The sequence below is a fragment of the Camelus bactrianus genome, chromosome 2, assembly GCF_048773025.1.
Source record: "Camelus bactrianus isolate YW-2024 breed Bactrian camel chromosome 2, ASM4877302v1, whole genome shotgun sequence".
In the NCBI taxonomy this organism is placed as follows: Eukaryota; Metazoa; Chordata; class Mammalia; order Artiodactyla; family Camelidae; genus Camelus; species Camelus bactrianus.
Window position 1 is genome coordinate 82,496,580 of NC_133540.1, and position 26,580 is coordinate 82,523,159.

At 37.1% G+C, this 26,580-nt stretch overlaps 1 protein-coding gene across 2 annotated transcripts; it reads right to left on the reverse strand.

Moving 5' to 3' along the window:
- On the reverse strand, positions 1 to 23,008 carry LOC105063909 (UDP-glucuronosyltransferase 2B31). Of its 2 annotated transcripts, XM_010948604.3 has the most exons (6): positions 22,236 to 23,001; positions 21,475 to 21,623; positions 6,290 to 6,421; positions 4,241 to 4,328; positions 3,171 to 3,390; positions 1 to 1,391 (listed from the first exon to the last, which is right to left on the reverse strand). In XM_010948604.3, the coding sequence occupies exons 1-6, from the start codon at positions 22,957 to 22,959 to the stop codon at positions 1,112 to 1,114; spliced, it is 1,593 nt and encodes a 530-aa protein (XP_010946906.2). In that variant the 5' UTR covers positions 22,960 to 23,001; the 3' UTR covers positions 1 to 1,111. The 2 variants fall into 2 exon arrangements, with proteins under 2 accessions (XP_010946906.2, XP_045367866.1); XM_045511910.2 differs by lacking the exon at positions 3,171 to 3,390 and having other exon boundaries at positions 1,239 to 1,391; positions 22,236 to 23,008.
- Positions 23,009 to 26,580: the final 3,572 nt, after the last annotated feature.

The following is a 26,580-nucleotide window of genomic DNA, read 5'->3' on the forward strand; positions in this document are numbered from 1 at the left end:
TAGGTTTAAAGAAAATGATGCTTTTATTATTTTTTCTCTTGACAAAGGATTGAGTGTTTACAGATAATTGTTATGGAATGGATGGAGAAATAGGCTCCTGAGAAAAGAGACAAAAGAATGAGCTATACTGAACCAAAGTATGGTTATGTAGAGTAATATCCATTATTTCAATCTGTGTTCAACAAACACATTGAATTTCATAGTGTATCTGCAATAAGCTAAGTGATGCTGTGTCTTATTTTGATGGAATATATAGAGATATAGATATATTTTGGTACATTTGGAGGGAATGAAAATTCAATAATTCCCTTTAGAGTATAGGTTGTATATTTTCTTGATTTAAAGTTGAAAAGTTATATCCATTATCAAAGGCTGAATATAGGAATGAAAGCGATCAGGTGAATATTTTTAAAGGTAAAGAGAAAAAGAAAATTCAGTCATGAAATCAAAGATTTTCACAAATGGCTCAGTTTTATAATAGGAAGCAGGTAGCAGTTGCTGTATGACTGATTCCACAGACATTTCACTGGGACATGACTTAACCCGGAGGAATGCAAGTGAGTTGCCATGGCTTTAGGTAAGGAGTGATGCTGAGGCTGGATGCACAGTAAAATCCAAGAAGTGTTCGTGGACTCACAAATGAAATGGAAGGGTGAATCTTTTACACAATTTCAAGTATTGAACAGTTTCTGTAGCAAGATAAAACTATAAAATTCTGCACCAAAATAAGGTGAAAATATTCTGAATATCTACAACATAATTTTGATACTGTGAGTAGACTTGTTATGGTTCTTTTGTACGTGCATACCATGTGAAACAGACTTAAATTCAATGATTTCTTTTTAGCATAAGTTTTTAATTAAAATAATAAATTTCAATAGATACCCTTATAGTTTTATTTTTGTTTAATTTTTGGCAGCTTTTCTCTTTTCACAACATATTTCTAACTCTCAAGCAGGACGAAAACCCCTTGAAAGCAAATTTTGATCTTTGATGCTAAATTGAGAAATGTCCTTTTGTCACCGGAAGACAGGAACCTCATTCCTTCTTGCTGGGATCAACTGGAAGTGATCCATGTATGGAGCGTTCCTGTATCAGGCCTCAGATACAACTACTCCCTTTTATTCTTCTTTCCTGCTTTGGGAAACTTCTGGCAGCAAAACAGACAACATTTTGTGATGACAAAGATAGCAGTTGCCACACAGGCCAGCAGGAACCCAGTCACATCCAGAGAGTGGTACTGGTACCAGGTGAGGTTGTGGGCGGCTGGCCGCAGGTGCTTAGCTCCTTTGTGGCGCATGACAAACTCGATCCAGAAGACTGCTCGGTCCAGGGGCTTCACTGGCTGATCGTGCTGAATGGTTGATAACCTCATAGCATTCTGCTTGTAGCTGAAGGAAAAACAAATAGACATCAATTTAGAGAGTGATCTAGAAAATTAAAGTCTGCAAGATTTTCATGCAGGTGGTAAGAATGAGTGCCACAGTGAGTGGAAGGAAAGATTATCTTCCTCAGAGATGATTATAGAGATCTTAGCTAATGGCTAGAGGTTGTTAAATGCATTTGATTTCAGGCTATGGAAAGAGAGAGAAACTGGGAGAGGAGGAGTATTTCTAGCCTAAAGAATGGAATGAGTTGAGACACAAGAGTAAAAAACAAACAAGAAAACGTGATTTGAGTGTTCCAAGCTAGTGAACGACCCCGTAAGTGATTGTTCACAGACAAGTTTTGAAATACTATAATAATCCAGAGATAGGTGGAAAATCCGTGTCGAGGTTCAGAGACACGTCCAGGTGGGGCTGGGCAGCAGCTGGTAGTGAGCAGGAACTGGTATTGACGTCTTATTAGTGAAGTGGTGGTTTAAAGTGTGGAAGTGATTGCCTTGGTTTGAATCCTGACTCTGGCACTTACCTTGTTGCCTGCTTTGTTATTCTTCTTTCCTCAGGTTTTTATTGTTAAGTGGAATGGTTAGGAATAGGATCTCATGTGATTATTTGGGGGAATAATATCGATTCTTAGAGGTATTTGTAGTGCACAATTCACTCTCAGTAGGTCATTGCTAGTATTGTTGTTTTTCTTGTTAGTGATTTTAGAATCTGGGAAGTACTCAACCTTTCAGTTTCAGGTGTCGCAGTTACTGCTGAAATGGTTATGGACTAACAGACCAGAGGGGAGGAGGAATAAGGAGAGATGGCTCACGCAGTCTGAATCACAAAGTGCGATAGCATGGCTCTGTAGCAATAGCCTTGGAGGCACATTCTCTTCATGTGCTGGGCGAGCCTTGGGTTTTTCAGAGGAGGAAGTTATGCTGAAGTTTTTGTAATACAATAGGGAAAGACCAACATGAAGAAGTTACTCAATACGTGCGAAGGACTTCATACAATGTGTAGCATGTAGTAAACATTCTGTACGTAGCACCTAATAACTTATCTTCATTTTCTGACATCAGCTTTACATTATTAAAAATTAAAAAGGTATAATGATATTAGAGAAATGTGCTTTTACATAAAACCACCAAATGAAAGATAGATGTCCTAAGAAAAGAGGAAAATGTGCTCCTTATGCTGCTCTTTTAGGAGAATAGATGGGCTAAAATGAAAATAGATAACACTGCTTTTATATCTATATAAAGTTCTAGTTGTTTACTACTTATCAGCAATGGGTTCAGAATATTAGCACAGAAAACATGGAAGTTGTTGAATGTAATAAGAATTTGAAATTGAATATGAATGTAGTTTACATGGCACAGGCATCTTGGAAGAGTTTAAAACACTTGAGGAGTTCTTATGCTGAAGGAAAGTCATAACTGTGCGGGTGGGTACTCTTATAACCTCATGATTCCCATCCTGAACCCTGTTCGTCCAGCTTCCTCTTAATCCTTCTGTTACCATTTTGGTGACTCTTCTCATTCTAATGATTAGCCCTTTCAAATTTCTCCACTATCCTTAAACCTTTGAGGAAGCTTTGTCATTAAGCCGCCAAACCCACCCCCCCCCCAAAACAAAACCTTAATGTAACATTGACAGTAGGCTGTCACTGACTGTTCAAAGCATTGACCAGCACTTACTCCTCATTGCGTTTATGTGAAAATGTATTACTGCCTCCCTGGCCTCCCTATGAGAACTTCTCTAGACAGAGTATGTAGTAGAAAAATATACATATGTACTCACGAAGGATTATTAATGACTTGCTTCAATGCATTGAGCAAATCTATTCTTGATATTTTATTGAAGTCCAACCTGACAGCTGCCCCCTTGGCCGTCATGTGAGCGATGTTATCGGGTTGGTCAGCAAACAAAGGAATGCCCACCATAGGGATCCCGTGGTAGATGGCCTCATAAATGCCGTTGGCTCCACCATGAGTTATAAAAGCTTTGGTTTTTGGATGACCTAGGATTGAGTGAATTTCAGTAAATTGGTTAATTATAGTTAGAAATCAAATGAGAACTGGCCATTAAAAGGCAGTGAAAGAAGCAGTGTCCTTTCGATAACAGATGATTATACACATGAAACTGCATTCCAACTGCTTTCAGATCTCAGATCAGGAAACCACTCAGTCTGCTGGAGAGGGAAGTGAAGCCTTCATGAAAGGAGTGCTGTGTGAGTTGAATTCACAAATGTACTCCAGATTGTCAGGTGAACAAATGGAAAGACCATTCTGGTAGAAAAAACCACATGAGCTACAAAAGGGTGAGGGCATGTCAGAAAACATAGTCTCTTAAAGAAATAGTAAGACATTTAGTCTGATAGGAAGGGTGTCAAGGCAACACGGAAGATAATGGTCGTGACACTGAGACCAGAGAAAGGAAAAGCTACATTTTATCATGAATTGTGTTGACAGCTTCATGAAAACAATTAAAAGTATTTTCCTACAGAAAATGGGGATAATAAAAAGGAGCCGCTGTTTTTCAGGAACATTTAAAATACCCGTAAGAGGGGGAAAGATGTGTGTGTATAAGGAGTGAGTTCAGAGACACAGCAACAAGCCAGGGTGTTCTTGATAATTTTACTGTGAGAAGTAATTACAGCCAAAATAAAGATTCTGTCCATAAAAGATGTGACTCTTCAATAAAAAACCAACTATTATGTTTTATTCTGGTTTCCCACTAGGACTGGAAACAACATTGAAGAATTTTTGCATGTTTGAATAATAAGTGCGGATAAGTAGGTTTCCTGTCCCAGTGCTGTCACTCCCTCAGCTGTTACCCTTGTTTCCAACATTTGTTCTCCCAGGTCTCACCAAGAAGGTCGTTCTGGGGGATCCACTTGTACAGCCGAGTATTGGGTCCTAAGGTATCTGGTTTCTTGCCATGGTATCTCCAAAGAACCTGTTAGGGTGAAGTAGATAGCTTATTCATGAGTTGAACTTCAAAGTTATAGCACGTTAGAATTCTAAAGAGATGAAAAGACATCCAGTTAAATGCCTTCCATACGACAGGTCAGGAAATGAAGACAGCAGATCCTAAGTAGGGATGACTAGTAATGCACTGACATCAATAGGAATACCCACATTCTGTGTACTTATTTTTATGTTCAATGAGGTATGGAATGAATCATGACATATCACACATGATGTCATTGACAAATGAATTTTTCAATGACAAATTCAAGTATTTATGAAATTGTTAGGTAGTCTGGATTCTAGTGAAAAAGCAAAACAGTGGCAAATTACTAATAATCTACACATTTGTTTTGCTTTATTTTATATACTAGCTCTTATTTTCAAAGTTGTTATTTGCTGAGTTATTTCTTATCGACTCTTAAGGAATGGAGTTTACGTATATCCACTCGTTAATGTGACAAGTTATTTTATTAGAATTTTACATGTTTTGATTTACTAATAGAAAGTACCTGCAGTTAGCCACTTAAGAGAAGTAAGTATTTCTGCTTATTTATAATTTATTAATAATAAGACAATTAATGCTGCTTAGAAAGTAAAACTTCTTTTAGATTACAAATTGTTAAGTGCTTTTTCCAAAAAAAATGAGAATTGGTATTTTTTGACATAAATCCAGATTATTACCACTATTAGTAGGTGTGAAAACATTTAAGTTTAGAAAGGAGGAGCATGTGGTAATTTACAAGTAACAATAAGGTATTGGAAAAGCTCCAAAAGTGGGATGCTAAAATTATTCAGCTGACCCTGAACACTTCAACAGTGAAGCACAGTGCATTGACAGCAGTGGTTATTGCGGTTTTCATATTCAGCACCAAAATAAGCCACCCATTTTGGATTTCCAAGTAATTCTTACACATTGGATTATAATTTCCTGGTGTCCAATTTCTATTTGCTGTGTGAGTGAAAGTGACGTTATGTTCTCAGCAAAAAATTAGCTCAGTTGTTTAAGAGAAGACTACAATATCAGATAGTAAACTAACAAGTAGGTCACAAATAGCCAAAGATCCCAGGTGTATTTTATTTTGTAGAGAGTAAGTTACTGCTGTATAATATGGGGAAGGAGGCAGTAGAATCTTTTCCATGCCAGTCTTCCTTATGCTTGACTTTCTCAAATAGTCCATTCTCCCTCCTCAGTCAGGAAGAGTAATCTGATAGGCTGGATGCAGAGTCCGTTATAGTCCACCCTTTACAGTGCACAGGGTTCACCTTCAGGGCAGAACCCCATCTTCACTGTTTCTCTTTTATCTTCCTGCTTCAGGCTTTGGTAGGACCAAGGCACCCAGGGCAGGCTGATGTTTGTTTTTGTGTAAATCATGGTGCCTGACTGGGTGTCTGCAGGCAGCTTGGGGAGCCCTGATCATCTTTTCTCTGAATAGCACCCTGAAAAGCACACTGAATAGATCTGTTCCAAAATTTAGGGAAAATAAAGGCAGCCAGGATTACCTGGCAAGTATAAACTGCATAGCACATTTCCGACTTTTATCAATATTGCCCAACGTTACTGTGCTAGTACAATTACTGTTAAAATTTAACTCCTGAGAACTTCTGTGTGTGTACTGTGTCCTCAGGAATCCTTCAAGGAAAGCAGCGATGACAAGGCAGAATTTGGTGATTTCTCTACCTGCCCACAGTACCATTATACTAACCAGATTTCGCACTGCATCTCTCATGTATATTTACTTGATTATAGTGTGTATCCAAAATCATTGTCAAGACACTGTCTGTATTATTGCAGCACCTGCTATGTATATTCTGGCTTTTAAATATTTGAGACATGTTGGAGCTATCGTAATAATTTACCTTTCTTGCAAAGTATGTTTATAGTCAAACTTTTTACAAGATTTAACTGTCTGATTTTATAGTTGTCTACTATTATGTTTCTTTATCTACCTTTTGTGGAATCTGGGCAAGGGCTGATGCAATCACATTGGCTCTTTCTTCTGTTATGTTAGTGACAATCGACCCCAAAGTAAACACCACAATACCATCTTCTCCTGAGCTCTGGACAAACTCTTCCATTTCCTGTCAAAAAAGAATTTTCTCCATTACAAATGAGCAACAGCATAGCAAACGTTATTGAAAGGATTGCTACAAACAGCTGAATAGTAAAAATTCTGATACAATCAGGAATTATTTCAGTAGTGGCTTTTTGAAAAAAAAAACCTGATAAAATATATGTAACATACAATTTACCATCTTAGTCATTCCTAAGTCTGTAGTTCAAAAGTATTAAGTACATTCACATTGTGGAACCGATCTGTAGAACTTTTTCATCTGGCAAAACTGGAAGTCTGTGCCCATTAAAAACTCCATTTTCCTCTGTGATCCCAGCCCCTGGTAATCATGATTCTACTCTACGTTTCTACAAATTTGATTACTCCACATACCTCATATCTGTTGAGTTGTAAAGTACTTGTCTTTTTGTCACTGGCTTACTTCCCTTATCCTAAGGTTCATTCATGTTGTGTCATGTGTCAGAATCTTCTTTTAAAGACTGAGTGATATTCGAGTGTTTTTGTATTCCATACTTTGTTTATTGCTTTATCTGTTCATGGAGAATTGGGTTGCTTCAAGTTCTTGGCTCTTGTGAATAATGCCTTTATGAATATGGTGTGCAAATATCTCCTTAGGGTGCTAGCTTCAGTTCTTTTGTATACACATCCAGAAGAGAAATAGCTGGACCATATGGTAATTCTATTTTATATTTTTTGAGGAAACTCCTGAAATGTTTTTAGTAATGGCTTTGTTTTTAATAGGCCTCATCCATGAGGTCCTTGGGAAGGAGATGTGTGATGTGAGGTCGGTTTCTTCTGTTATATGTATGTGTGCAAATGTGTGCGTATAAGGAAGAAATGAGATAGAGGCAGTACACAGTAGTGAGGAGGACACACTGGTAAACAGTGTTAGACTCTTCATCAGTCATGTTATTAATTACTAACATAGATCCTTGGAAGGAGGTCACACAGCAGGATCTTAACTCATCTTTAATTCTTTCTTATTATAGTTCTACTAAATCCTTTGTTTATTCCAGGCCCTTTCTAGAGAATTAGTTTGGAGTAGTCATTAGTATTTCATTTCCCTGACTGTGATCACTAAGAAAAAGTTAGGATTTGAATGACTTTATCCTTCTCACAGATCTATAATCCTCATACCTTAACTTTAAGTTACTCAGAAGTTCCCCAAATCTGTCTCTAAATTACGAGTCACTGACATTGAGGAGTCTGGTATTATAGTTTAGAATTTCTGTGAAACAGCCCTGTGTGTCCTATTAATAAGCAAGAGATATGCTTGTGTAGTTGCATTTCTGAGTGAGCATACTGCTGGGTTTGTTTCCATAGGACACCCTCTGCTCTGAAATCACCTTGTATATTTGCTGTCACAGTAGGATGTGCTATGTGCAAGGGGCTGTGAGGGACCCTCATCATCACCTCACTAAATCCCTGGGGGAGCACCTGCCCCACAGTGGGAGAGGAACACCAGGCTTTCTGTAGCAGAGATCTGGTCACCTGTGAGTAGTTCATGTCAGACTAAATAAAGCTCCTGGTGAAGCTGTATTTGATTGGAATTCTCTCAGAATTAATTTGTCTTGTAGTCCTTGACCCTAATTAAAAAAATTTCTTACTCTGCACTAGAATAGTTCCACAATGTTCAATATTCTCTATTGAAAAAAAATGCAGAGGAGCAAAATTTTCCTGATTATCTGATGAAACCATATACTGCTCTCTTTGAAATGTCTTTCTTCTTTTTAACATTCACTATTATTTTCTCTCTGGAAAATTCTGACCCCATCTTTCCGTTTAAAATGTATAGTTTATGATCATGATTAATGTCATATTTTTTATTAAAGTATAGTCAGTTTACTCTACTATATTAATTTCTTCTATACAGCATTGTGATTGTTATATATACACATTCCTTTTCATATTGTTTTTCATTATAGGTTATTAGAAGTTATCGAATATACTTCTCTGTGCTATAGAGTAGAAACTTCTTTAAAAACTTCTTTTCAAAACTAGTTTTAATAGGAACAAGACAAGAGGGAATTTTTTTCAAACTCTTACCCTCCAGGCTTGTGTATTGTGTAGATTATTCTTCAAAAGTATATTTGCACCCTGATGATCAGTTTCAGTTTTGATTTCGCTGAACTTTCCTGTGAGTCTAATGGTGTATCCAGATAATGTGTGTATTCCCTGTGACCATGTTCCAGCATTTAAAGTGTTATGTCTTCAGCGTTTTTTTTCTCATTGGCTTGCCCCCCAAAGCTGCTTCATGTCTCCTGGGGATGATGGATCTCTGTCGTACTGTTGTAATACATCCTTTCTTTAAAATTTAATTGCCGTTGTGGACTGGTTATTCTCATTGTCTGACATCTTTATGAAAATAAAAGTTCATGGCATGAAAGTATGCAAAATGTGAAAATGTATAAAAATTAAATAAGATTTATCTATACTCTCGATCCTTAGTTTAAAATGCTATGTCATTTTTAAAAGATAAATATATTTGACATGTAAGATTATTGAATTTAAGTTGTATAGAATATTGATTTGATACATTTATATATTTTAATAAGATTCCCGTTTTGATGTTATATCACACATCTATCGTGACACATGATTATTATTCCTTTCTGTAGTTGGAATAACTAAGATCTAGTCTCTTACCAAGTTTGATGGTTATAAAATTGTTGTCTACATTCACTATGCTTTACCTTAAATCTCTAGGGGTAATTTACTATAAGATGCAAGTTTTTACTCTTAAATAACATCTCTCCTTTTCTCCCATCCCCTAGCCCTTGGTAACCACTGTATTACTCTCAGTTTTTACAAGTTTACTTTTTTTAGATTCCACATATAAAGGTATCATACAGTATTTGTTTTGCTCTGTGTTTTCAAAAAGATGAACACTGATGATAACCTCTAGCTAGATTAACTAAGAAAGAAGACTCAGATAAAATTAGAAATGAAAGAGGAGACATTACAACTGAGCCTACAGACATACATCGGATCATAAGGGATTTCTATGAAGAATTACGTGCTAACAAAATACATAACCGAGAAGAATCGGTAGATTTCTAGAAATATGCAACCTGTAAATACTGAAACAGATAGATTTAGGAAATGTGAACAGTCATAATGAGTGAAGAGTTTAAATCAGTAATCACAAACTGCCCAGCATAGAAAACCACAGGGCCAGGTGGATTCACTGTTAAATTCTAACATTTGTGGAGTAATTAATGCCAGTCCTTCAAAAACACTTCCAAAAATTAGAAAGAGGGAGGGAACCTTTCCAAACTCATTCTACAAGGACAGTATTATGCAGATACCAAATAGATAAGATCATTACAAATAAAGAAGAGTATAAGCCAATATGCAAGATGAATATAGATGCAAAAATTCTCAAGAAAATATCAGCCAGCCAAATTTAAAATTCAAAACACACTGAAAATTTTATATACCATGACCAAGTGTGATTTCCCCATGGAACGCAAGAATGGCTCAACATACCCAAATCAATAAGTATAGGCCATTGCACTAATAGAATGAAAGATAAAATAACTTGATCATCTCAAGAGAAAGAAGGGCATTTGAAAATATACAATAGTCTTTGATGATTAAAAAACCTCAACATGTTCGGTATATAGAAGACATACCTCAGCATAATAAAGGCCATATGTGACAAACCCAAAAGTAACATTATCATCATCAGTGAAAACTTGAAAGCTTTTCTTCTAAGATCGGGAAAAGGCCAGGGTTCCCACTGTCACACTCATTCAACATAGAACTAAAAGTCCTAGCTTAGATCATCTAAGCAAGATAAAGAATTAAAAGACACTCAATTCAGAAAGGAAGAAGTAAAATATTCATTTTTTTTTTTGCAGATTACCCATTTTTTTGTACAGAAAATTCCAGAGAGTCAAAGAAAACCTGAAGTAGTAAATGAATTCAGTAAAGTTGCAGGATAAAGAAATTATCATACAGAAATTAGGTGCATTTCTCTATATTAATAATGCAATATATGAAAAACTATTCATTCAATATAGCATGAGAAACAATAAAATAACTAAAAATAAATTTAACCAATGAAGTGAAGGATTAGTACAGTAATAATTATAAGAATTTGTTGAAAGTTAAAAAAAAAAAAGAGAGATAAATGGAAAGGCATCATTTGTTCATGCGTCAGAAGGATTGATCTTGTTAAACTATCCACACCACCCAAAGCCCAAGGCGTCACACCTACCAATTTCAAATCGCAGTACAAGCTATCATATTTAACAATATGGTACTGACCTAAAAATAGAGAGTTTGACAAGTGAAGCAGAATGCAAAGTCCAGAATTAAACCTCTACATATATAGTCAACTAATATCCAACAGGGGAGGGAAGTCCCTCAGTGGGGAAAAGTTAGTCTCTTTTTCTTCTCAGAAAAGTGGATAACCAAATGCACAAAATGAAAAGGGACCCCTATTTTAGACTCTCCTACAAAAAAATTTTTGTAACATTTTTTATTGAGTAATAGTTATTTTACAATGTTGTGTCAAATTCTAGTGTAGAGCACAATTTTTCAGTTATATATGAATATTTATATATTCATTGTCACTTTTTTTTTTTGCTGTGAGCTACCACAAGATCTTGTTTATATTTCCCTTTGCTATACAGTAGAATCCTGTTTATCTATTCTGCATTTTAAAATCCCAGTCTGTCTCTTCCCATCCCCCGCCCCCTTGGCAACCACAAGTTTGTATTCTCTGTCTATGAGTGTGTTTCTATTTTCTATTTATGTTTTTTGTTTTGTTTTGTTTTGTTGTTAGATTCCTCATATAAGCAATTTCATATGGTATTTGTGTTTCTCTTTCTGGCTTACTTCACTTAGAATGACATTCTCCAGGAACATCCATACTGCTGCAAATGGCATTATGTTGTTGGTTTTTATGGCTGAATAGTTTTCCATCATATAAATACACCACATCTTGTTTACTCGGTCATCTGTTGATGGACAGTTAGTCTGTTTCCATGTCTTGGCTATTGTAAATAGTGCTGCTATGAACATTGGGATGCAGGTGTCATTTTGAAGTAGGATTCCTTCTGGATTTATGCCCAGGAGTGGGATTCCTGGGTCATATGGTAAATCTATCCTACTCTTTTGACGAATGTCCATGCAGTTTTCCACAGTGGCTTTCCTGGCTTCCCTCTCCCACTCTTAATGATTTTGATGGCTTCTTTTACAATTTTATGTTTATTGTTTTTGTAATTCATGGCAGTTATCTCCTTTCCAGTTATGAGTTTCTCATTTTTGTAGCATCCTGCTTCTTTTCTATTTATAGTAGACCTGTCAATATTTCTTTTAGCATGGCGATGTTCTGTCGGAGTTTGGCAGGTGCTCTGGTTGGCTGAGTAGGTCTGTAGAAGTGAGTTTTGGTGTATTGTGAGAGAAGGTGAGCTACAAGCATCCTTCTACTCCACCATCTTGCTTTGAATCTCTCTCTCTTACAAAAGTTAACTCAAAATGGATCAAAGACTTAAACATAAGACCGGATACCATAACACTCCTCAGAAATTTTATGTGAAACTCAAAACTAATGGAAAAATTAGTAGTTTGAAGGAATAGATTTTTTTATATAATGAAAATTCACAGTCATCCTCTTGGATTCAGATCTTGTTTTGCAACTTAATAAAACAGCTACAGTTACTAATTAATATCATTATACTACAAATCATCTATTTGTCCTTTCTCTGCTCCTAACTTCTCCTTTTACAAACACTGTGACTTTCCTGAAATGGGAATGAATATGTCTTTTAAAAATAGGGTTAGATTGCACAGAACTTTTACTAATGTTGTTTCAGCCTATGGACACTGAGAATGTTACCGTAAATAAATGAAAGAATTTGTAATCCAGAACTTGGGGCCAAGATGACAGAGTAGAAGGATGCTCATAGCTTACCCTCTCCCACAAATACACCAAAACTCACATCCATTGATCTACCCAGCCACCAGAGCACCTGCTGAACTCCAACAGAACATTGCCCTCTTCAAAAGACGAAGACGCCATGAATCTTGTAGGAGAAAAGGAAAAAAGAAAGAAGAAAAAGCAAAACAGTGCGGGACCAGTCCCATGGGGAGTGAGTGGCAAAGAAGGAATAGTGCTCATTCATGTGGTCTCCCCCTCTCCAACGGAGAGGCCAGTGCAGCGGAGGGGGAGCCACCGAGGCTCGGATCTGTACACAGCCGCCCTTGACTGACAGGAATAAGTTAAACGGGCATTAAGTGTCCCTGTGACACCCAGCCTGAGACATGAGCCGGCAGCTGTGGGACAGGACAAGCTGCCCAAGCTGGGCGGAGAACTGGGGCAGCTGCACTGAGGCACCCTGGGGGGAATGCAGGGTGCTGTGCCCCATGGCTTGGAGTGGATACAGAGCAGAACAACCTGGGTCCCCCATAAATTACTAAAAAAAACAAAAACAAAGCAACACTACTGGTGTGCCCTGGGGGGAGAGGCGCTGTAGACTTTGTCTCTTCAGACTCGCGGAGCCATTACTGGCGCTTCTCTGGAGAACAGAGGCGGGGCCCAGCCACAGCTGTCATATCCTCCTGTGTGCAATGCTTGGGTGGGAGTGTGGCCAAGACCTGAACCCGCACCTGGGGGTTCTGCAACTTTCTAGGCATGACTGAGGTCTGTTTACAGCTTGATGCAGATAGCATCTTTCTGCCCTGGTACGTCAAAGAACTTGGGCCGCCAAGACAAACAAGGAGATGAGTTTTGGCATGGAGCAGGGACGGGGCTGTTTCACGGTCTTCCCCCTAGCCGGCCTATGGAGTGCCAATCGGAGGCTAGGCGGACAGCTGCACAGAGCAGCGGAGCAACTGGCACCAGGAGAGGGCAGGCAGCCACCAGCCTTCCTGGAAGAAACGCAACACCTGACCGCCATGCTGGGAGGGGGCACGATCTGCCCGCTTAACTCGGTTGAGCACAGACAGCATCTGCCTGCGACATTGGAAGGGGGAGTGACCTGCTACCCACCTTGTAAAAGGGCAGTACCTGACCCAGTGTTGGGAGAGGGTGCAATCTGCTTGCTAACAGGCACTGGGAGCAGCACAGATGAGGTCATCAATGGAGGGCCTCTGGAAACAGCAAGATGAGTTTGCGAAACAGGGTGAAGACAGAAATATTTCTCAATATAATCATAAAGAGTGCACAGTCTCCAGGAGAACACATCCCTTTTTTAAAAAATCTTTTCTTATCTGTTCTCTTTTATATTACCTTTTTAATCTTTAATTTTTAAACAATTGTATATGTCTACAGTTCTAATCCCTTTTAAATTTTTGTTCTAAAATATTTTTGTTATTATTATTTTTAAAAATCCATCTCATTTCATTTTTATTTCTCTTGGTATTGACCTTCTGTAATTGATTATACACAGGTCTCAAACATATATATATTTTAATCTTTTCTCTTTTTTTAAGGATTTGAAAGATGTCTCAACTGCTGTTCTGCTTCAACTTGCTGTTCCATTATTGATTATACACTGTCTTTAAACCTTTTTTTCTCCCTTCTTTTTAAATTGTACTTTTTAAAGTTTTATTCCTGCAAAGGCTATAGATGGGTAAATAAATAAACTCCTTAAGGACCACAATAGGTAACTGGATACTCCATAAGCCACAGTGCCAGAGAGATCTGACCAATATGAAGAAGCAGAGGAAACCACTCCCAATTAAAAGAGCAAGAGAAATTCCCTGAAAGAACGATCAATGAAATAGACATTGATGGCCTACTGGATCAAGATTTCAAAAAAAAGGGAGTGATCAAAGTACTGAAGGAACTAAAAGAGATAGTGTTTAGAGATGTAAAATATGTCAAAAATGAAACTGAAGCTATAAAGTGCCAAGTAGAATTGGTAAACTCACTGGCTGAGATGAGAGCTGTTCTAAAGGCTGTACAAAGCAGGCTAGATGATGCAGAGGAACAAGTAAGTGACCTAGAAGACAGGACAACAGAAAGCACCCAATCAGAACAGCTGAGAGAAAAACAAATAAGTACAAATGAAAACAGTATAAGGGACCTATGGGATAATATAAAGCATGCCAATCTATACATAAGAGAAGTTCCAGAAGTGGAAGAAAAACCAAAAGGGTTTGAAAAGGTATTTGAAGAAATCATGACTGAAAACTTCCCAAACTTAAAGAAGGAATCAGATATCCAAGTACAGGAATCTCAGAGAGTCCCAAACAGGAAGAACCCAAACAGACCTACACCAAGACATATAATCGAGATGGTTAGAGTCAAGGATAAAGAAATGATCCTATAGGCAGCAAGAGAAAAACAAAGAGTGAGTTACAAGCGAACCTCCATAAGGCTTTCAGCTGATTTCTCTACACAAACACTACAGGCCAGAAGGGAGTGGCAAGATATATTCAAAGTCCTGAATGAAAAAAAAGATGCAGCCTAGGATACTTTACCCAGCAAGGCTATCCTTTAGAATAGAAGGAGAGATAAAGAATTTCACAGCCAAGCAAAAACTAGAGGAGTTTAGCAACAGTAACCCCATGCTAAAAGAAATATGGAAAGGTCTACTCTCAATAGAAAAGAAGCAGGATGCTACGGAAAAGAGAAACTCATCACTGGAAAGGTGATAACTACCTGAATTGCAAATAGAATAAACACAAAATTGTAAAAGAAGACTTCTAAATCATTAACAGTGGGAGAAGGAGGTAAGAATATATAGAGTATTTTTTCTTTCTTTTTAGAATTTTTTGTTCTCGGTAGGATAGGTTTGAGCTTATATTACTATCTGTTTAATACAAACAGTTATAGTAATGGGTTAATAGACTTACAAAAAAGGGTAACCACAAGCCAAAAACTTACAAGGGAGTCACAAAAACTAAATTAAATCCATGATAATACAAAGGAAAATTACCAAACCACAAAAGGAAGAAGAAAGGAACAAAGAGGAAATACCAAATCAACTGCAAAGGTAAGTTCAAAATGGCAATAAACACACATCTATCATTAATTACTGTAAATGTTAATGGACTAAATGCTCCAATCAAAAGACATAGAGTGGCAGACAGGACAATAAAGCAAGAACCTTGAATATGCTGCATACAAGAGACCCACTTTAGGGAGAGGGACACATATAGATTGAGAGAGAAAGAATGGAAAAGGATATTCCATGCAAATGGAAAAGCCGAAAACGCAGGTGTAGCAGTACTGATTTCAGACAAAATAGACTTTAAAACAAAGGCCATAAAGAAAGATAAAGAAGGACGTTTCATAAGAATTAAAGGAGCAATACAAGATGAGGATATTCCACTCGTTAATATATACGCACCCAATATAGGAGCACCTAAGTACATAAAACAATTACTAACAGAGATAAAGGGGGATATTGATGGAAATACAATCCTAGTTGGAGATTTTAACACCACATTAACATCACTAGACTGATCTTCCAGACAGAAAATAAATAAGGTAACAGAGAAACTAAATAATACAATAGAAAAATTAGAGTTGGTGGATATTTTCAGAGCATTACATACCCCATAAATAGGATATACATTCATTTCAAGTGCACATGGAACATTTTCTACGATTGATTATGTACTTGGGCACAAAAGAAGCCTCTATGATTGTAAGAAGATAGAAATTATCTCTAGCAACTTTACTGATCACAATGCCATGAAACTAGAAATCAACTACAGAGAAACAAAGGAGAAAAAAAGGAAAGCATGGAGATTAAACAACATGGTAATAGTAATCCAATGGGTCAATGATGAAATCAAAGTTGAAGTTAAAAAATATCCTGAGACAGATGAAAATGGAAACACAGCGACACAAACTTTATGGGTCACAGCAATGGCAGTGATAACAGGGAAGTTTATAGCAATACAGGCCTTCCTTAAAAAAGAACAATCTGAAATAAACGGTCTAACCCACCAGCTAAAAGAATTAGACAAGGAATAGCAAAAAAACCCCAAAAGGCAGCAGAAGGAAATAATAAAGATCAGGGAGGAAATAAATAAAATAGAGATTAAGAAAAAATAGAAAAAAATCAATGAAACCAAAAGCTCGTGTTTTGAAAAAGTAAATAAAATGGACAAACCTCTAGCCAAACTCACAAACAAGAAAAAAGAGCACAAATATGCAAAATAAGAAAGGAAAATGGAGAAATTACAACAAATAACAGAAATACAGAATATCATATGAGCATATTATGAAAAACTATACGGAACCAAAATGGATCACCTAGAGGAGATGGACAAGTTTCTGGAAACATACAGTCCACAAACACTGAACCAAGAAGAAACTGACCACTTGAACAAACCGATCACTAGAAATGAAATAGTATTAGCAATAAAAAACCTCCCTACAAATAAAATTCCAGGACTGCATGGCTTCACCAGGGAATTCTACCAAACATATAAGGAAGAACTCATACCAGTCATTCTCAAATTCTTCCAGTAAATTGAAAAGGAGGGAATACTCCCAAACTCATTCTATGAAGCCACCATCACCCTGATACCAAAACCAGGCAAAGACACTACCAAAAAAGAGAATTATAGGCCAATATCACTGATGGACATAGATACAAAATTTCTCATCAAAATATTAGCAAATAGAATCCAACAGCACATAAAAAAGATTATACATCATGATCAAGTGGGGTTCATCCCAAGGACACAGGGTGGTTCAGTATACGCAAATCAGTCAATGTAATGCATCACATCAAGAGAAAGGACAAAAACCACATGATCATCTCAATAGATGCAGAAAAAGCATTTGATAAAATTCAAACCCATTTATGATAAAAACTCTCACCAACATGGGTATAGAGGGAACATATCTCAACATAATAAAACGTATATATGACAAACCTACAGCCAGCATAGTACTCAATGGTGAAAACTTCAAAAGGTTCCCACTAAAATCTGGGACAAGACAAGGCTGCCCACTATCACCACTCCTACTTAACATAGTCTTAGAAGTCCTAGCCACAACAATCAGGCATGAGAGAGAAATAAAAGGGATCCAAATTGGAAAAGAAGAGATAAAAGTGTCACTAAATGCCGATGACATGTTAGTATATATAGAAAATCCTAAAAGGTCCACAGAAGAACTACTAGAGCTGATTGAAGAATTCAGCAAGGTAGCAGATTACAAGGTTAATGTTCAAAAATCACTTGCATTTGTTTACACTAATGATGAATCAAAAGAAAAAGAAAGTAAAGAAACAATCCCCTTAAAAATAACACCCAAAGTAATAAAATACCTAGGAATAAATCACACCAAGGAGGTGAAAGACTTATACATGGAAAACTATAAACCATTGATGAAGGAAATTAAAGAAGACTTAAGAAAATGGAAAGATATCCCATGTTCCTGGATTGCAAGAATCAATATTGTTAAAATGGTCACATTGCCCAAGGCCATCATCTACAGATTTAATGCAATCTTTCCCAAATTACCCAGGACATATTTCACAGAACTAGAACAAATCATAATAAAATTTATATGGAACCACAAAAGACCTAGAATGGCCAAACCATTACTGAAGAGAAAGAAAGAGGCTGGAGGAATAACCCTCCCAGACTTCAGACAATACTATAGAGCTGCAGTCATCAAGACAGCATGGTATTGGTTCAAAAACAGACGTATAGACCAATGGAACAGAATAGAGAGCCCAAATGAACCCACAAACTTTTAGTCACTAATCTTCGACAAAGGAGGCAAGAATATACATTGGAATAAAGACAGTCTCTTCAGCAAATGGTGTTGGGAAAACTGGACAGCAGCATGTAAAGCAATGAAGCTAGAACACTCCCTTACACCACACACAAAAATCAACTCAAAATGGATCAAAGAATTAAACATAAGACAAGATACAATAAACCTCCTAGAAGAAAATATAGGCAAAACATTATCTGACATACATCTCAAAGATTTTCTCCTAGGGCAGTCTACCCAAGCAGTAGAAATAAAAGCAAGAATAAACAAATGGAACCTAATTAAACTTACAAGCTTCTACACAGCAAAGAAAACCTTAAGTGAAACAAAACGACAACCTACAAAATGGTAGAAAATTTTTGTAAACAATGAAGCCCACAAAGGCTTGATCTCCATAATATATAAGCAGCTCATACAACTTAATAAGAAAAAAACAAATAACCCAATCCAAAAATGGGCAAAAGACCTAAACATGCAATTCTTCATGGAAGACATACAAATGATCAATAGGCACATGAAAAAAATGCTTAGTATCACTAATTATCAGAGAAATGCAAATCAAAACTACAGTTTGTTATCACCTCACAGCAATCAGAATGACCATCATTCAAAAGTTCACAAATGACAAATGCTGGAGAGACTGTGGAGAAAAGAGAACCCTCCTACATTGCTGGTGGGAATGCAGTTTGGTGCTGCCACTGTAGAAAATGGTATGGAGATTCCTCAAAAGACTAGGAATAGACTTACCTTATGACCCAGTCATCCCGCTCCTGGGCATATATCCAGAAAGAACCCTACTTCAAAAAGACACCTGCACCCCAATGTTCATAGCAGCACTGTTTACAATAGCCAAGTCATGGAAAGAGCCTAAATATCCATCAACAGATGAGTGGATGAAGAAGATGTGGTATATTTCTACAATGGAATACTATTCAGCCGTAAAAACTGGCAACATAACACCATCTGCAGCAACATGGATGCTCCTGGAGAATGTCATGGTAACTGAAGTAAGCCAGAAAGAGAAAGAATAATAGCATATGAAATTGCTCATATGTGGAATCTAAAGAAAAAAAAAGAACATAAATACAAAACAGAAACAGACTCATAGGAACAGTATACAAACTTGTGGTTGCCAAGGGGGCTGGTGGGTGGGAAGAGACAGAATGAGATTTCAAAGTTTGTAGATACTGACAGGCTTATGCAGAATAGATAAACAAGTTTATACTGTATACCACAGGAAAATATATCAAGATCTCTTTGTAGCTTACAGCAAAAAAAAAAAAAAAAAAGTGACAACAAATATATGTATGTTCATGATAACTGAAAAATTGCCCTCTTCACTGGAATTTGACACCACATTTTAAAATGACTATAATTCAATAAAAAATGTTAAAAGAATTTGCAGTCCAAAATTTTATTATTTTTATCATTGAAAAAGATATCAGTTTCATTTTTCCACCAATAAAAAATAATAAGGATCTCCTAAGTTCACAAGATAGTTTGCTAAAGATTGCTTGCCTCCTATTAATGTCTTAAATTCATTTAAAACATCATATTAATGTAAAACAGATTAGATTCTTGCTTCCTTTCATAAGGAATAGCATCCTATAAACTGAAGAGAATTTTTTATAATTTGACACTATGGGAAGTTTTCAGATTCCAGTGATAGAAATTATTTGCCCTTCGTTATTTATGTCCAGAATTTATGGTGCTTGTATACTCAGTGTACATTTTCTCTGTGCTCATTCTGTCAGCAGCTACAAGGTTGAGACCTACATTCTTGAGAGTGCTGTACTGACGTCTTCTATAGGGTTAGTTGAGGCAGAAAACACCTGCCCTAATAAACTAAGTTATGTCTCTTATGCTGTAAGATATAAAATTCTCAGATTTCAAATGAAGGAATGGCTGAAATGCTGTTGTGAAAGAAGGAAATTTTGGATTTGGCTGCAAAAATTGTTAGCGCATACATTTGTATTGTTGAGGAATGATCTTTTTAGCTATAGCCCTGGTGAAGTGCCTCAATCCTTAGAAAAAAATTTTAGCCTGTCGTCTTGCTCATCAGATTGCCAAAACCTTAAAAACTCTTAACATTAAAACATTCTTAATTTTATTAATTACATTTTATTTAAGTTTTTACTAAATTACTGTTATTAACTTAATTTTTTAATTAAAAATTTTAAAATTTAGTTTTCAAGCCCTCCATGGAGTATCTACTCTCTTGGAATTTGCTAGAGGATATAATCTTGATGTTTTGGAAAACCAGTTCCTATTCAATTAAGAATTAGATCTAGGTGGCTGGCACACGTTAGTTTATTATTAGTATGTAATAGTAACAAAATAACAATAATGACAATAGTCAGTATTTCTTCTGAATCAGTGAGTATGCCAGACATTTTGGATGTTCCATGTGTACTAACAATTTTTTCCCCACTACAACTTTTTGAGGTTGGCACTTTTACCATGAGTCAGCGTGGTCATGTCTCTATGAACACTGTAGTCTACTTTTTCAGCATTGTTGCCTGTATCTCTCAGCAACCTGTGAAATGGTCTCCCTTTGCACTCTTACCCCTTTATATACCAACCCAGTGACTACATTGGCTGTTTCTTTTTAAAAATGTGATCGTACCTCTTCCGTGGTTAACCTTCTTATTTTCTCCCTAATGTCTTACTCAATGCTTCAAACTCCTTAGAATGTCTGTCTCCAAACTTATCTCTCCAGCACCATCTGCGTCTTTACTCAGCCTCTTCCTTTTCAGACTAAACTTGGACTTCTTCGGAAGTGTCACTAACTACTCTGCCTGGCTGTCTTTTGCATCTTCCTCCACCCCTGACCTACCCCTTCTGCTTATTCCTGCACATGTTCAGATCTGACCTTAATTATCAAAGAATCAGAGATACTTTCTATGATTTCTGTGAATGTTTCCTTAGCATTGTGGTCTTTCCTTATTGTAACCCTCTTCACACAGTGTTTATGACTTGCCTGTATTCTGTCTTTTCAGGTGGACTGTCAAGTAGCAGAAACTGGGTCTATACTATTTCTCTGCATATGAGCACTCACTTCTGGAAGATGCTAGACCCTTCATAATTATTCTTTTAATGACTGTCTGATGCGTTATTATATGTTGAATAATGAAGGCTGTAGTTTAACAAAGTTTCAAATCATCCCAATTTGTTCTGTAATGATAATGAAATTCAGATATTTGTGTTGGTATAGAAATGTATGTGTTTCTAATAAGCAAGTCAGTTTATCCAGCTACGCACATTTCTCTGCTGTATTAATCACTCTAAACAAAGAATGCATAAGTATTCCTCTTGAAAATGCAAAAGTAACAAAAACAAAACACACAGGAATAGGTGACCTTAGGCAGAGGTTTGGCAGGTTTGCAGTGGAGGCCTCCAACAAATTCAAAATTTGGTAGCAGTGGGCGAGGGAATTCAAAATCCCAAAAGGTTCGAATGAGCCACATGTCAGCTTTCCCAATTGTCTCCAGTAATGTAGTGGGTCTTCCTTAAAGGAAAAATGAGAACAAAAAGAACAAATGTTAGATTAAATGGCAATACTATCATGTGAAAATGTTAGATAATTTCTGAAATGGAACCTGGAAGGATGTAGCCAAAGATGTGTCTATTTTTGATAAAGCAAATCTATTTTTAATTATCTGTACTATGCTGTAACACGGAAACTGTGCTACACAAGTAGAAAGTATTTCTAAATGCTATCCAGATACTTGTGGTATGAATATGCACATAGCTCTTAAATCTACATGTTTTTATTTTCAGGATATTTTAGGAGGTTTCTAGTGACCTTTTTTAAGTTAGAAAATGAAGTTTAGTAAGATGGATTACATAATTGCTTGGAGATGTCTTAAGTGCTTCAATTTGTGTTTCATGACTTTTCGGAGTGTGCTGCACTAGTAATGGGCCACAGGGTCATGCCTTGCCCTGTAACTTAATGTTTCCATGTTTATTATGAAACTGAGGCCGAATTTTATATTTTCATTTCATCATTTCATGTTCAAATTTATAGAACATAAATTTCTGTGACTTTGATTTATACGATTTCATCTCCCAAGGCACTAAAAAGTTAGGACTTCATGCCACCAAGTGAAACATGACTTACCTAGTACTTCACTGTAAAACTGATTCCAATTCTTCTCATTAAATGTCTGGAACCAAAAGTCAAAATAAAGTACGTACATCATATTTTTCACCCTCTCCATGAATGTCATTTGATCACCTAATTCTGACATGATAACCGGTACGTAGGATGGTGGGAGTGGAAGTTTTCCACCATACTTCTCCAGTGCAAAGCCCGGAGAGAAGCGGAGACTGTACACTAACGGGATTTGAAGTATCTCAGCCAGCAGCTCACCACAGGGCCCAATGGCATCTGCAAGAACAACGTCAAACCTTGATTCATGTAGTTTTGTCATAAGTTTCTTGTTGGATACAACATCTTTACAGATCTTCATTTGCATATCAAAAAATTCGCGAAAGATACTTTGTACTGTTGAGAAATAGGTCCAAAATGAATCTTTTACCATATACGTCCATTTATTGAGCATATGCTCAATGGTATTCTCAAAATCATGTTTGGTTAAGAGTGTTGGGAAAATCTCAAATTTAATAGCAGATGGTTTGCTGGGATCAATCAGAACAGAAGCTTGAGATGTCAGGACAGTCACCTCATGACCCTTCATGACAAGTTCATCCAGAATTGTCTTCATATTAATCCAATGACTATATTCCACTGGCCACACCAGCACCTTCCCACAACTCCCAGAGCTAAAGAAGCAATTCAGCTGCAGCAGCAGCAGCAGAAGTGAGATCCATTTCAGAGACATCTTGTTCAGATGCAATGCTGTTAAAAGATTATTGTATTCTTTTGCTATCGCTCATGCTTATATCGAAGGAGAAATCAATCTGGAAGTTAAAATACAACTTCTAAATCTCTACTAGTACATTATATGAGTAGTCAGCAGCTGTGGAAATCAAGTGAAAGGGCAAAGTGTAGAACACTTGGTGTTTCTACAGTGTGTTTACTGTTGTGTTGTCAGTGCTGTCACCCCTCTAAATGTCGATGACCTTGCACATGCAAGTCAGCTGTATTATGTAAGTAATAAGATTGATGGAGAACAATAGGAAGCGAAAGGCTCTTTTGTCTGCAGTCTCCTTGATGCAGAATTTAGATACAGTGATATCAGCAAGATGGAGGGTTACGTTAGAAAGTCCAATACTTGTATTCCACAAGAACAGCAGAAACTGTAAATGAGCAAGGGCAACCAATGTGAATTACTTTGGGAAATCTCTGGACTACAATGAAGAGGCAGCAGAATCCCTGCAGAGTACAAAACTGACGATGGCCATGTAGGAAAGCACAGGAAAGACTTTACCTACCTCGCCTCATCCCCCAGTTCAGAGCAGCCTGTCACAGCAGAGATGCCCTGAAGGCATTTCACCCCCTGGGGAAGAAGAGACCAGGAGGACCCCAGCAAGCCTCTCCACCCTAGGTGTTTGTGGCCTTTGACACCGAGGACTTCCAAGATCTTCACCAACACAGATTCCAGCTGACAGAGCTGCCCAGAGTCCCTGCTTCTGCGTCATTCCTGAGGCTGGAAATGTCGCTGTGGTGTGACCTGACCCTGGGGCCCCATCCCTCCTGTAACCTGCTCTCCCTGATGGAGTTACCACCGGGCCTTGCCATCTGTGTGACTGGAGCTGCTGCTGTGCGCCGAGCCCCAGGTTCCGAGTCAGGGTTGCGTCCTGCCATAAATGTGGCCCTGCTGCTACTGCTTCGGACCTCACCCTGGATTCCTACTTGTGGCTCTGACTGGCCACTCCCTAGGCTGAGCTGCTGCTGCTGTACGCACCTTCCGTGAGTCCTGAGTCAGGGCTTTAAGCTCTCATTGCTGGGGCCGCAGGGCTGCGCTCTGCCCCTCACCCTGGGTCTTCAGCCAGCGCTCTGCCCCACCGTTACCAGGGCCACACCGCTGCTGCTCTGCACCCCACCCCCTGGAAGTTAATTTTTATATTTATTAAGAGAAGAAAGGAGAAGAAATGTGCACTTATACTGTGTTGTATAATTAGTTAATTGTCTTCACCTGTGCTCTGGTTTATCCTGATGAGTAGAACTGCAGTCGGGGTTTACTTTCTTTTGCATCAAGATCTTCCTTCAGTTTTTCCTGTAAGGCAGATTTCCCACCAATGAATTCTATTTTGGTGGAGTATGAGATAGAGGGATATTTGTATATTGCCCTCAGTTTTGAAAGTAGGTTTGTTTGATACAGAGTTTTTGATTGATAGGTTTGTAGCACTTTGAATATGTCATCCCACAGTCATAGAGCTTCCATTGCTTCTGATGAGATAGAAGCAGTATCATATTGGAATTTGCTGGTGTGCATGAATTACTTTTTTCTTACTGCTTGAACATTTTCTGTCTTTAGCTTCTAACATTTTAGTTGTGTCTGCGTGTGGCTCTTCTCTATCTTACCTGAAATTGTTGAGATTTGTAGATGAATATATTTCATTATACCTGGGATGTCTTCAGAAACTGTTTTTCGAATATTTTGCTCTGTTCCTCTTTCTTTTTGCCACTATCTCTAAGCCTCTCCATTTTTTTCATTCTTTTTTCTCTCTCTTATTTGGATTATGTTATCCTTTGATCTATCTCAAGTTTGCAGGTTTTTTATCAACTCCTTCAAATCTACTGTTGACTGCCTCCAGTGAATTTTTCATTTCAGATACCATAATTTTCAGCTCCACAATTTCCATTTGTTTCTTTTGTTAAATACAATTTGTTTATAGATGTTCTTAGGATATTGTTTTAATACCTTTCTTCTTAAAGCATGGTTTCCTGAAAGTAGGTTGTATGCCTCGAGGAATTTTTGCGTTTCTTCTAATTTGTACAATTTGTAGGAATATTGTGATTCACAGTAGTCTCTTATGATCATTCATATTTTTTATTTTAGTTTCTCATTTTATTTATTTATTTTTGAGTGTTTTGTCTTCTTGGTAGTTTTCTTTAAGTCATTGAACCCATGTACAACAGATAAATTGAAAAATTTCCCCCTTACAGCCAACCATTTGTTCCTGCCACAGGAAGTTTCCATTGCTTGCTTTTTTTTTTCTCTCATGTTGGTCACATTTTCCTATTTCTTTTTATGTCTTGTGAAAGTTTTCCTAAAAAGAGGAACATTTAGATAATAGAGTGTAGCAACACTGGATACTGGTTCTTTCCAGTTCCATGTATTGTTGCTGTTATTTGCTTAGTGACTAAGTTGACTTTTACTGAAGTCTCTTCCCTTTACTGTGTAAAACCTCTGATGTGGCTAGTTGGAAGTTATACCCTCAGGTTTTAGTAGGGACCTCCTTTTGACTGTCTGTTTTCTTACTGTTGCTTTCACCAATTGTTGGGTAATTGGGCTATAGTTGATGAGAATATCTTGGAAGCATAGATTGCTCCAGAGTCTGAGCCCCAAAAGCTCAGGCTCTTCTGCAGGGATACTTTATTTTTAAAACTTTCATTATTTTTTATTAAAGTATAGTCAGTTTACAATGTTGTGTCAATTTCTGGTGTACAGCATAATGTTTCAGTCATACGTATGTATACAAATATTCATATTCTTTTTCATTAGAGGGTACTATAATATATTGAATATAGTTTCCTGTGCTATATAATATAAACTTGTTGTTTATCTATTTTATATATAGTATTTAATATCTGCAAATCTTGAACTCCCAATTTACTCCTTCCTAGCCCCTTCCTCCCCTGGTAACCATATGTTTGTTCTCTATGTCTGTGAGTTAGTTTTTCTTTTTATAAATAAGTTCATTTGTGTCTTTTTTTTATTCAGATTTCACCTATGAGCGATATCATGTGATATTTTTCTCTCTGTTTCTGGCTGACTTAGAATTATGATCTCCAGGTCCATCCATGTTGCTGTAAATGGCATTATTTTATTCTCTTTTTAGGGTGTATAGTATTTATACATTTTCTTTATCCAGTCGTCTTTAGATGGATATTTGGATTGTTTCCGTGTCTTGACTGTTGTAAATAGTGTGGGATTGCTGGATCATATGGTAAGTCTATTTTTAGTTTTTTAAGGAACCTCCATAGCTCCTGCGCCAATTTACATTCCCACCAACAGTGCTGGAGGGTTTTTTTTTTCTCTACCACCTCTCCAGCATTTATCATTTGGAGACTTTTTAATGATGGCCATTCTGATTGGTGTGAGATGATATCTCATTGTAGTTTTGATTTCCATTTCTATAACAATTAGTGATGTTGAGCATCTTTTCACATGCTTATTGGCCATTTATCTGTCTTCTTTGGAGTGATGTCTGTGTATTTCTTCCACCCATTTTTAAAAATTTTTTTAATATTAATGTGAATGAGCTGTTTGTATATTTTGGCAATTAGTCCCTTGTCAGTTGCATCATTTGCAAATATTTTTTTCCCAATTTGT

Coding starts and splice junctions, on each gene's coding strand:
- LOC105063909 (XM_010948604.3), bottom strand. CDS start 22,959: ATGTCTCTGAAATGGATCTCACTTCTGCTGCTGCTGCTGCAGCTGAAT. Junction 6,422..21,474: donor CTGCCAAACCTCTGCCTAAG/GTCACCTATTCC, acceptor CTTTTTTGACAG/GAAATGGAAGAGTTTGTCCA. Junction 1,392..3,170: donor CAAGTCATTAATAATCCTTC/GTGAGTACATAT, acceptor TTTTTCCTTCAG/CTACAAGCAGAATGCTATGA.